Source organism: Eptatretus burgeri, chromosome 8 (genome assembly GCF_056783735.1).
Source record: "Eptatretus burgeri isolate ZD-2024b chromosome 8, Ebu_testis_v1, whole genome shotgun sequence".
NCBI classification, from domain to species: Eukaryota; Metazoa; Chordata; class Myxini; order Myxiniformes; family Myxinidae; genus Eptatretus; species Eptatretus burgeri.
The window spans coordinates 12,092,987-12,105,851 of record NC_140968.1 but is presented as its reverse complement, the minus strand read 5'-3'; the positions used below and the strand labels follow the sequence as shown (position 1 = coordinate 12,105,851).

At 49.9% G+C, this 12,865-nt stretch overlaps 1 protein-coding gene across 1 annotated transcript in view; it reads left to right on the top strand.

Moving 5' to 3' along the window:
* The first annotated feature begins 5,428 nt into the window (after positions 1 to 5,428).
* The window catches only part of AMPH (amphiphysin), a 129,471-nt gene continuing 122,034 nt past the window's right edge, over positions 5,429 to 12,865 (top strand). The window contains exon 1 of the mRNA XM_085890420.1: positions 5,429 to 5,633. Within this exon, the coding sequence (XP_085746546.1) occupies positions 5,553 to 5,633 (81 nt within the window). The 5' untranslated portion in view covers positions 5,429 to 5,552. The remainder of the gene's footprint in view (positions 5,634 to 12,865) is intronic.

The window sequence follows — 12,865 nt, the reverse complement described above, 5'->3', positions numbered from 1 at the left end:
AGTCTCTTTCGCAGGGCAGTCGTGAGGCGATAACAAGACTGAAGGAGTACAACGAATGCGCTTTGACTCATTGCAGTGACGAGGCTTTCAAGCTGTTCAGAGAAGGAGAGAAGCAGTTCAGGATGGTGCAGGACCAGTTGAATGGGTATAACCTGGTTGAAAAACTTGTCCGTCGTCTGTCAGCTTTCTCAGTTGATATTCCCGACTGCCACGATCTGAAAACGAAGCTACTGACGGAGTTTTTCACTGTGCGTCTGTACATCTATTCCAAAGCGCAAAATTCGATCCGTGTCAGCCAGGCAAAAGTTGGTACTGCCAGTCAACTCGGCAGCAGGAGCCCGTGAGAGGGTGTGTGAAAAAAAAATCAAGTAGAACTGAGCTTGGTGTCAGTTGTTCGTATTAACCCCTTCAGGACGGGAGGCGGCCATAACCGCCTGGCAGTTATAGCCGCCTCCCGTCCTGAAGGGGTCAAGTCATATGGAGAAGAACCGAAGATGGTTTTGACTTTTAACCCCTTATGGACGGGTGACAGCTATAACCGCTATTGTTATAGCGGTTATAGCCGTCTACCGTACTTTTTCGTTTTGGCGTTTTATGAATCTTGTACTCTGTAATTCTGGGTCATGTTTCTTTTAATTCATCCTGAGGTGCTCTCCGAACTATGGTTGGCTTTGCTGAACTAGTCAATTTTGCGCTAGATTTCTAGCCTCTGTGGTTCGTGCGATACACACGTTTCCATAGATTCAGGCAAGAAATCTTGTACAGTCAAGAAATAGATTATTCCGTCCTCAGTATGCGACTTGCGGTATTACGCCACCTCAGTTATTTTTGGGTGGGTTTATCAGCATCCAGAATGCACCATCTTGTAGAGCGACTTATTTTCGAGCAAAGCTCAAAATTTGAAGTCGAAACTCCCATTACTTTTTGTGTAAGAAGGAAAATGCCCGTTCATATCACGCCGCGCGTATGCTCCCGCATAGCCAGAATCACGCTGGCTGGGATGCAATATGGCGCCTGCCGAGCCAGTTGGCCAGACTCTCTTTATATACGGCACTGAGCCGACGGCCATCCATATATAGTGCCCAACTGTGTCTGCAGACGTCCTCCTGCAGTTGGGTTACTTTTTATTAGGAGGTTGGTGGCAGGATTTGCACTCCGACCACCATAAAACCCTTCATTCCGCAAAACACAAAAAACGCTAAGAAATCTGAAAACCCACTCCGTGGGAGTACCTCCTGAGCAGCTTCCCTTCGCAGGGCAGCTCACCGGATGACGAGATTGGGGGCAAAGCCTTCGGGACCCCCAATCTTTGATGATAGGAGGGAAACCACGGGGTAGCATTCCTGGGTCAGATTGCGGTAGTGTGTGTCGGAGTGGTGCTGAGGTGTCGTCCACCAGACGGCGGTCTCCTTAGGTTAACCTGAGGTGGTCCCTTCGGGTGGGTGCCTGGAATGTCCTATCCCTAAGAGAGGATGATCACCTGTCTCTGTTATCATCTGAACTCAAACGTTTGGACATTGGGATTGCAGCTCTCTCTGAGGTTCGGAGACCGGATAGTGGTGACATCCTTGTGGGTGGTTACACCTACTATTGGTCTGGTCGCTCTGATGGTTACCATTACAATGAGTTGCTGTAGCCGTGTCCAATAAGCTGACCCCAATGATAATTGAGGTAACACCAGTCAACGAGCGTAATATGAGACGAAGGATTCGTCACTCCTTGGGTGTCATTTCCCTGGTCTCTGTCGATGCTCCGAATGAGGTGAGTGATCTCACCGTGAAGGATGCATTCCACACCACACTCGAGTCTGTGGTTGATCAGTGCCCCAGACGAGATACACTTCTAGTCTTGGGGGATTTCAATGCATCGACTGGAACTGATAGGGATGGTTATGAGGTGTGTGTTGGTCCCCATGGGTCAGGAACTATGAACCAGAATAGCACTAAGTTCCTTGACTTTGCAAGAAGTCATGGACTTAGGGTGGCTGGTTCATGGTTTCAGCGCCCGCAAGCTCATCGCTGGACTTGGTATTCCAACGCTGGCGGTGTGGCAAAGGAGATTGACCATGTCCTCATTGATGGTCACTGGAGGATGATCCAGAACTGCAGGGTCTTACCGGAGTGCTCAGTTCCTCAATACTGACCACCGGCTTGTTGTAGCAACTCTGAGGTTGCACCTTAAATCCTGGAGAATGGTACCATCCCAGCCTAGGCTGGATGTTGGCAAGCTCATGGATGAGAGGGTAGCTGTGGAGTTTGTCAACAAGCTGAGTGGAGATTTGGGAGGTCTGGGTGCTTTGGGAGGTCCTGAAGAGTTGTGGAGCGCCTTCAAGACCACCGTCCTTGTTGCCGGTGGATGCCTTGGAGTTCACCGCAGGGCAAAGAAGAATTTTGTCTCTCAAGGGACACTGGATACCATTGACCGGAGTCGCAGGGCCAGGCTGAATGGCAGAGCTGAGCTGTTCAGAAAACTGTATGTGCACTGAGGGTGGACAAGGAGGCCTATGTGTGAGGAATTTGTGAGGGGGTAGAACATCACCTGTGGTCAAGGGATTCTCGTCCCGCTTACAGGGGAATTCGCGCATTACGTTCATCCAAGCCCATCCCTCGGAGCACTGCAGTTCGAGCAGAGAGTGGTAGGCTCTTAACAGAGGAGTCTGAAGTGAAGGCCCGCTGGGCCGGTTACTTTGAGCGGTTGTACCAGGCTGATCCCCCAACTGTCGAGTTGGACATCAAGGGTGTTACGATCCCTGTTGCTGACCCTCGAATCAACTGTGGTCCACCTTCGCTTGTGGAAACATGGGCTGCGGTAAACCGGTTGAAACGGGGTAAAGCTCCAGGGATCTGTGGCATCCATGCTGAACTTCTCAAGGCTGGTGGAAATGCTGCACTCGTGTCGTTGCATGCAGTTTTGTGCTTTGCCTGGAACACAGGCATCATCCCAACTGACTGGAAGAGGGGCCTTGTTGTTCCTCTCTGGAAAGGGAAGGGTGATCGCCAAGACTGCAACAACTACCGAGGGGTGACGCTGCTCTCAGTACCGGGCAAGGTCTTTGCTCGGATAATTCTTGATAGGGTTCGCCACCATCTGCTTGAGCACCAGCGTCCAGAGCAGTCAGGCTTTACACCAAAGAGGTCAACGATTGACCGTATCCTTGCACTTCGTGTCCTCACCGAACGCAGACGAGAGTTTCGGCAGGGGCTGCTTGCAGCCTATGTTGATCTCTGTAAAGCGTTCGATTCAGTGAATCGGGATGTCCTCTGGAGGATTCTTGGTCTTCGTGGGGTGCCACCAAAACTGATCGATCTGATGTCTGAACTCTGCTCTGGTACTGAGAGTGCTGTGAAGTGTGGTGGTACCATCTCTGACTTATTTCCAGTTGTTATTGGAGTTCGTCAGGGGTGTGTACTTGCCCCCACACTTTTCAGCACTTGTATGGACTGGATTCTCGGGAAGGTGTCGGAGAGATCAAGTTGCGGTGCATCGTTTGGGAATGTCAAGATCTCTGACCTTGATTTCGCAGATGATGCAGTCATATTTGCGGAGACTTTAGACATCCTTTTGGGGGTCCTCGAGGTGCTGAATGAGGAGTCGGAGCCGCTGGGATTACGGGTTTCTTGGGTCAAAACTAAGATCCAGGCTTTAATGACATCTTGGATGCTGCTGTCCTGTCTGTGTCTGTTTGTGGTGAGGATGTTGATGTCACAGAGAGATTCACTTACCTTGGCAGTGATATTCATGTCTCTGCTGGCTGTGAGTCAGAGGTCAATTGACGTCTGGGTCGGGCCTGGGGAGTCATGGATTCACCGGATCATGGGGTGTGGCGCTGCCGGTACCTGTGCGGGAGGACGAAAGTCCGAGTCTTCAGGTCCTTGGTGCTTCCAGTCTTGCTCTCTGAATGTGAGACTTGGACTCTGACCGAGGATCTGAGATGGAGACTTAATTCCTTCGGTATCAGGTCTCTTCGGAGAATCCTTGGCTATCCGGGGTTACAAAGCTTACAGTCCTGGACCGATCCACCGTTCCGACGCGGGATTCGCGACCGAGTGTCCAGGAACTTGTTCAGCGTGCCTGAGATAACTCACCTACTCTTCCTGGAGGACACCGTGGAATCTCTCACGCCCACCAACGAATTCCGGCACACGGAACGTCCCGTTTGAACGTCCATCCGAGGGACGGCACACACGTCCGTGCCTCGCCCTGCCTGTGAAGCACCATGATGGCTGTTTCCAGTTGGACCAAGATTCGAACCCAAGCTTCGAGGCTTCCATTCACCTCCATCCTTCGTCGGTGATGACGTCCACCTTGAGTTCATGATTCGTTCGACACATTTGATTTTCATTTATTTAATTTTTCACGTACCGGCACACAATGACCTTGCGAAACGCATTTCGATCTTTAATATGCACCAAATAACTTGCTTCCAGGCAAGACAACCGGCTTTGAGTTGTTTACCTGCCCGGGGTACGTTCCATTATCAAGCGGCTTTGATACCTTTCTGAGTCAATCGTTCCGTATCAGCCGCTTTGCAAGCAGCTTGCCTAGCCGCTCGGCAAGAGGATCGAGGAAAACTGAAAAACGACAGCCCGCACAGCACTGTTTCCATGGAAACTGCCATGTTGTTAAACGACGCCGTGCGCTCCGTTCCGTCGGATTGCTAGCTGGACCGCTTTGAATCAATCAAGCCGCTTGGCAAGCCGCTTGTTAACGGAGCGCACCCTCCAGGTCTGGTTGTATTCTGACGGCCGTCGAGAGTGGAACACACCACGTGCATCGCCGAGTGGGCGGAGCCAACGCCGATCAGCCGCAGTTTGCATCGTCATTTAGGGGGCGTGGCCAAACCACGGACAGCTCCTGAGTTTACATCTGGAGTCCGAGTACGAGTTGTAATATGGATTTCCATTCACTCTCTCCGAGCAGCCACCTTACAAAAACCTCTCACCGCATTGTCACGACGTTTGCACCACGTCTCATGGGAAACCCATCCGAGCACGGCTCCATCGGGTGATTGAATTGTCCGTGAAGACGGAACCGTTGCCATGGAGACGATTGATTCCGCGTGTGATCGTGATTGTGCATCGGTCGTCATGACGTTGCGATCACGTTTTGGTGGATTTTGTTGGGATAAAAAAAATAACTTGCGAAAAGAAACAATTCCTCTTCAACCTCCTGGCGTGGAGTGACGTTTTGGATAATGACGTATACACTTCACGCCGTAATTTATCGATCCCGTTGATGAACATGTCGGTGAATTATGTTATTTATATAATTATGAAATCAACGCACTGATTTTAAACACTAATACGTCATATGAAGGAAAAATAACGTTTTAATGAAATACTATTTTATATTTACTCACCTGTTTGTATAATTAATTGTTATTGTTACAATGTTTGAGAAACTGGACGCACTCGAGCTGAGAAGGGATGGGTACGAGACGCACGCACGCATCATCCGCGCATCTCGTACGTCCTCGCGCGCGCCCCCGTGCGCTTGGATCGTCCGTGCGCGTGCGCCGAGCCACTGCCCGGTGCGCCGCCGCTGTGTGTGCCATGGCCGACCCGGCTGGGAAGGGCAGCGCCGGGGTTTTCGCCAAGAACGCGAAGAAACGCATCACCCGCGCCCAGGAGAAGGTGGGATTCGCTATGGGGGTGGTGGGGGGATTCCCGCCGTGAGAGGAAGAGGGGCGATGAGCGAGCGCGTTTTCTCTCTCTCTCTGAGTCTCGCTCCGTTTCACCCTCCGAACCTCGCTCCGTTCTACCCTCCGAACCTCGCTCCGTTCTACCCTCCGAACCTCGCTCCGTTCTACCCTCCGAACCTCGCTCCGTTCTACCCTCCGAACCTCGCTCCGTTTCACCCTCCGAACCTCGCTCCGTTCTACCCTCCGAACCTCGCTCCGTTCTACCCTCCGAACCTCGCTTTGTTATACACTCCGAACCTCGCTTTGTTATACACTCCGAACCTCGCTCCGTTCTACCCTCCGAACCTCGCTCCGTTCTACCCTCCGAACCTCGCTCCATTTCACCCTCCGAACCTCGCTCCGTTCTACCCTCCGAACCTCGCTCCGTTCTACCCTCCGAACCTCGCTTTGTTATACACTCCGAACCTCGCTTTGTTATACACTCCGAACCTCGCTCCGTTCTACCCTCCGAACCTCGCTCCGTTTCACCCTCCGAACCTCGCTCCGTTCTACCCTTCGAACCTCGCTCCGTTTCACCCTCCGAACCTCGCTCCGTTCTACCCTCCGAACCTCGCTCCGTTCTACCCTCCGAACCTCGCTTTGTTATACACTCCGAACCTCGCTCCGTTCTACCCTCCAAACCTCGCTCCGTTCTACCCTCCGAACCTCGCTCCGTTCTACCCTCCGAACCTCGCTCCGTTCTACCCTCCGAACCTCGCTCCGTTCTACCCTCCGAACCTCGCTCCATTTCACCCTCCAAACCCCGCTTTGTTATACCCTCCGAACCTCGCTCCGTTCTACCCTCCGAACCTCGCTCCGTTCTACCCTCCAAACCTCGCTCCATTTCACCCTCCAAACCCCGCTTTGTTATACCCTCCGAACCTCGCTCCGTTCTACACTCCGAACCTCACTCCGTTCTACCCTCCGAACCTCGCTCCATTTCACCCTCCAAACCCCGCTTTGTTATACACTCCAAACCTCGCTCCATTTCACCCTCCAAACCCCGCTTTGTTATACCCTCCGAACCTCGCTCCGTTCTACCCTCCGAACCTCGCTCCGTTCTACCCTCCGAACCTCACTCCGTTCTACCCTCCGAACCTCGCTCCATTTCACCCTCCAAACCCCGCTTTGTTATACACTCCGAACCTCACTCCGTTCTACCCTCCGAACCTCGCACCATTTCCCCTTCCGAACCTCGCTCCGTTCTATCCTCCGAACCTCGCTCCATTTCACCCTCCAAACCCCGCTTTGTTATACACTCCAAACCTCGCTCCGTTCTATCCTCCGAACCTTGCTCCATTTCACCCTCCGAACCCCGCTTTGTTATACACTCCGAACCTCGCTCTGTTCTACCCTCCAAACCTCGCTCCATTTCACCCTCCGAACCTCGCTCCGTTCTACCCGCCAAACCTCGCTCCGTTTCACCCTCCGAACCTCACTCCGTTCTACCCTCCAAACCTCACTCCTTTTTGTACCTCGCACCCTTAGCTTGGTTCTAAGATTATGTCATCCCGACCCATGCCACTCCCGAGTTGCCATTATCGTACCTGTCTGTACCCGTCATAACACACCGCGGCTTCCCTCCACTCTCGGTAAATTAAATAAAGAAGGTTTCATTTGGAACCTCTCAGTGCCCATTTTAGACCCGTCATGCGAAGGGCAAGTCCTGATCATCTCGTAATCCTCTTTCGGATTGTTTTCCCCATTATCACCCGAGTGCACACTTGGACAATTAAACCCTTTAAAAAAAACCTTCCTTTTGACGTCTGTCCGGTATGAAACGTCCCCGGTGCAGGTGTACGCAACACAACTAACTGCTGTACGTGTTTATCAGTCTCTGCCTCGAGCTGTCCTTGTCAAGTAGTGGTTTCTCGTTTTAAAGTGCAAGATGAATGTGTTTCCTTCGTTTTATAGTTTGTGGTTCGAGAAAGGTGGTGGTAAAACTAATATCGTATCGGATGGTTTGCATTGTGATGTCATACACGATTTCACCGGATGGTTTGCATTGTGATGTCATACACGATTTCACCAGATGGTTTGCATTGTGATGTCATACACAATTTCACTGGATGTTTTTTGCATTGTGATGTCATACACGATTTCACCGGATGGTTTGCATTGTGATGTCATACACGATTTCACCGGATGGTTTGAATTGTGACGTCATACACAATTTCACCTTGACTTCAATTGGTTGTTGTCTTTGTCTATAAATGATAAATGCAGCTCACTTCCATTTCCTGCAGTACAGTGTTACACTTCCAGAGGTACGTACACCACCTCACGAGTGACAATAACCACACTACCAGGAGAGCAAATACGACACAACCACCACCAAAGAGTCGCACCGCACGATGCAAGAGGAGGGCGTCTAGGCACATTCACCGCACCGCACCGCATGACCAGTGTCAAGGAAAATCCTCCATTATTCAGTGTGTCCACACATCAGTGAACGTGCAAATGCTCCGCATTCTCAGGTTCACGTGCACGGTCCAGGAGGATCATCTTGCACATCACACGCACCGCCACACATGCACGTTGGGAGGTGCATGAACATTTGACAAATTTGTGGTGTTAACAGTCAGGGAGGAAAAAGAAGATTGGGGAGATGATGGAAGGAAGGGGAAAGAAGGTTAGGAAGCGACTGAGGTTAGCGGAGGATAAAGACCGTGGGAGGGTCCACAAACATAGCTCTTCAATCTGCTCATTGGTGCTGCATCTTTGTCCTTGCCCATGAAGATGCAGATATTACTTTCATTTTGACTTTGTTCCAAACCTGTGAGTGCTGATGAGGTATGACTTCCACGTCGAGGATATCTACATAATACGTATGCAGAAATACCCTGGAATCTTTAACCTCTTCATTGCCAAGTCTTACACTCCATAACAAGACCTATAAGCCAATAATTATCTTCTGTTTCTCAATCTACCCCTCGCTTTGTTGCGTAAGATGTTAATGGCGCTGAAGCAGGTGGAGTTTGAAGTTGGCTGTCTTGTTTGCTTGCATTAACCTGAAACAGGAGTCAAGTTCCATTTCTAAGGATGCAAAGGAAGTCACTGAGGTTTGGAGGATAATAAGACAAAGGACACTTTTTTTTCCACTTCTGGGGTCAGTCTGCTCATTTTATAAACCTTTGGATCTTGGTGAAACATTTATTTATTTATTTTGTTTGAAGTTGGCTGTCTTGTTTGCTTGCATTAACCTGAAACAGGAGTCAAGTTCCATTTCTAAGGATGCAAAGGAAGTCTCTGAGGTTTGGAGGATAATAGGGACACAAAGGACACTTTTTTTTTTCCACTTCTGGGGTCAGTCTGCTCATTTTCTCAACCTTTGGATCTTGGTGAAACTTTAATTAATTTATTTATCTTGTTAAAAATGGTTGTCCTTTCAACGTGTGTAAAAATTCCGTGGTTTCACCTTCTTGTAAGATGCCCTGAATTAAGCTTTCCGACCGACAACACTGCTCAACCAACTACATGCAGGGTGGTGGGAAGTAGGTTGAAAGTGTGTGCAAGAAGTGTTTGTGTGTCTCTCTGTGTGTGTATCATAAATTGCAGATGATGATGATGATCTTCCAGCAACGACTGGAAGGGATCATGAGAGTGGCAGGACATTTTGGCCTATGTGTTTGCATTCCATCTATAGACGAAGCTGATGGTAACTGGTATGGAAGTAGCGGAGGAGGTTAATGGTCTCATTCGTGGGTAATTCAGAAATTGAGACTGTAAGTGAATTTTCATATCTTGGGTCAATTCTGGAATCATCTGGCAGGATGTGTGCTGATGCGGACAAAATGATCTTGTGCCTCAAGTGGAGCGGTATTTCAAGATAACGACCTGAGAACACCAACCAAGCTGTTCTGCACTTGCATATGGCAGCTTGGCTGCCAGGGGAGCTATCATTTCTTGGAAGCAAGGCTGTGCTGCTGATGCTGTGCCCCTCCACCAGTACACTGGTACTCATTTTTCAGAAGGATGACAGGCTGAGTCAACCCAACCTGGTGTTAATTCAGCAGCCAACAGGGCTCGAACTCAGGACCCTAAGATCCTTAGCTAGCCACCTAACCTAACCTAACCACTAAGCCAACACTAGGCTTTTCAACCAAGCTGAAGGTGGACCAAGCATTACTTCTTCTTTATGGATCTGAATGCTGGACCTCTTTGAGGAAACATCCAGCAAAACTGAACTCCTTACACAACAGGTGTGCACATACTGTCCTAGCTGGCTGTAAACAGCAGTGGCTGCCGACCATCACATCACAGGAGATCAGGCGTTGGGGTGATCCTGCACTCCAAAGAGGATCCTCTTTAGCTGGCTACCCCAAGCATGTCTGGGGGGGAGAGCCAAGGAAGAGATCTGAAGATGTTGTCAGAAGTGATTTCAAGAAGGTCATGAACTCAGAAGATGTAGTCCCAAATGTCATGCACATCAAAAGGAAGATGTAGCTACTCCGATAAATCTGTGGATGAAACATCCAGCCCAACTGATCCGTATGGCAGAACTACCAAGACTAGTTAAATGATATGCATGTAATAGGACCTTCAGAAGATGGAGTGACAGGAAATGGCACAAATGCATCCTTGAGAGACAGAAACCTGGTCTGGCAGGATGGCCGAGAGGTACCCACACTCGCCTATAGACTGTCTAGACTGGGTGATTCATCAATGTTTGTGCGCCGTCCCTCGGATGGACCTTAAATGGGGATCCTGTCTGCCGGCATTAGTTGTTGGACATTAAAGATCATTGGCATCTGATGCAAAGAGTAGGGAGCCATCACCGGTGCTATGGCCAAATTCAAAATTCGAGCACTAACCTGAATTGAGCGTCAGGGCTGGCCAACTGGTTCGTGAAAGACTTGGCCCAAGCTTTCCCGCCTCCCCCCTCGGCCAATCTCACAAGACCGTGGGAATAATTGTGCCCGTTTAAGAAGAAGCCAGAATCCTGTTAGTCAACAACATGGAGCTGTCCATGGAGCGTATCTTGCCCGAGATGTGCTGCAGTCGAGGAGGTATGGCTGTCCATAATTGGAGAACAGCTCCACACTGAGTGCCTCTGTATTGGGCTCTAACCTTGCTCCCCCATTGGAGCAGGTCATGTAGCCACTAGCAGCAGCGAAACAGAAGAGGTGTTATTTTTTTGTGTGTGCATCGTCGAGGCTTGTGGAAGAGCTAGTACACTGAACGGATCAGGACGTAACAGACAAAAAGAGGACGCAAGACACGCACGCATGTGCTGGTCAAGATGGACGCAGAGGATGGATGCATTGAGTGGACGAGATGGATACAGAAGAAAACTCCAAGGAGGGAAAACTGTAACATTGGAACGAGGAAGGACTTTGTACGACGGAGGATGTCCAGTCGGTGGCTGGCTTTGGAGGCCAACTTTGAAACGAGGTTTGCCCAAGAAAGGTCATGGCTGATAGTGAGACCCCCGACTTAGAATGACTGAACTTCCTCAAGAGGATTGTTAAGAATTTATATGGGAGGGGGAGGGTGGGGTGTGGGAGGGGGGAGGGGGGGTTTCCAGATGGTCCTTTCAGAGAGGGATAGTGAGAGTGTGGGATTTTTCAGGATTGAAAGACACATTTGAAGTGTTTGAAAAGCTTGTGATTCTGTCATCAGCAAATAGATAAAGAGGATTTTCCAGAGAGTCGGAGAGATCATTGAAAACCAGAAAAAGCACTGGGCCCAGAACACTGTCTTGGGGGAACTCCAGCCTTGACAGGCAGAGGAGATGTAGGAATTCCGTTGTGAGCCTCATTCCGCTACGAGAGTGGAGGAAGTTAATAATAATCCATGTGTGGAATTGGCAGAAACCTGGGAGGGACAAAGCACGGAAAGAGCAGATAGTGCAAGACCAGAAAGGAGGCACAAGAAGACAGAGAGACCACCAACCTGTCAGCAATATGTTCAAGCTCCTTCCTGAGACCTAAAGCTCATGAAGGAGCTTGTACATATCCCTGACAAAGATTAAGAGGATTCTCTAGACTCTAGAGAGTCAGAGAGATCATTGGTGAAGGTCTATAATAGGACTGGATGCCATCGGCAAAGAGTTTGGAGAGCAAGGCAGGATGCCAGACTGCATTGAATGGACAAGATGTGTCCAGAGAGATGCCCGTGATCTCATGTCTGACATTGAGGGCCTCAATCCATGAGGTTGTTGGAGAAGAGGAAGGATTTCATATCAACTATGGTGATAGATTGCACGACCTTGCTGATGATTGGAAATATGCTGATTGGTCTGTAGTTAAGGGGGTCGATTTACCCCCCCCCCCCCTTTGTTGTGTAACGCAGTGATGTTGGCTGATTCCCAAGCAGATAGAAGATGACCGAGCACAAATCATCGGGTGAAAAGGGCAGAGAGAGGATGTGCAAGAGCAGCAGAGCAGGTTTTTAGGACACGTGATCTGAATCCGTCCGGTCCATAGCAGAGTCAGAGTCAAGGGTTGAAAGAACCTTCTCTACCTTCTCAGGTGCAAAAGACACGGAGTGCAGGAGCATTTGGGTACGACAGGGACGGATGGGTAGCGAGAGTGAGGGGTTGGGGGACACGATTTAGAAGCAAACACAGTGTTGAGGCATTCAGTCTTCTCATGAGCAGAGCAATTAATAAGGCACCACCAGGTTGTCGAGGAGGGAGACAAGTTTGAAAGTTCATTCTTGAGGTTGGACAGATGCTTTCTGGAACTCCTGAGAGTGGACACACACTTGTTGCGGACTTTTTGGAATGCACTGATCTTGCCTTCCGTCGGATTAGCCTTCCAGGAACAGAAGGCAAGTTGTTTCAGAGCAATTGCCTCACCACAGGACTCGGTGAACCATGGTTGGGAAGGATGGAAGAATGGAAGGATAATTGAGAACGAGACGGGATGAATCTGTGTGAGAGAGAGAGAGAGAGAGAGAGAGAGAGAGAGAGAGAGAGAGAGAGAGAGAGAGAGAGAGAGAGAGAGAGAGAGAGAGGGGGAAGATAGGTGGAAGATAGGTGGAAGAGAGGTGGAAGAGAGGTGGAAGAGAGGTGGAAGAGAGGTGGAAGAGAGCTGGAAGAGAGAGAGTTGGAAGAGAGAGAGGTGGAAGAGAGAGAGGTGGAAGAGAGAGGGGTGGAAGAGAGAGAGGTGGAAGAGAGAGAGGTGGAAGAGAGAGAGGTGGAAGAGAGAGAGGTGGAAGAGAGAGAGGTGGAAGAGAGAG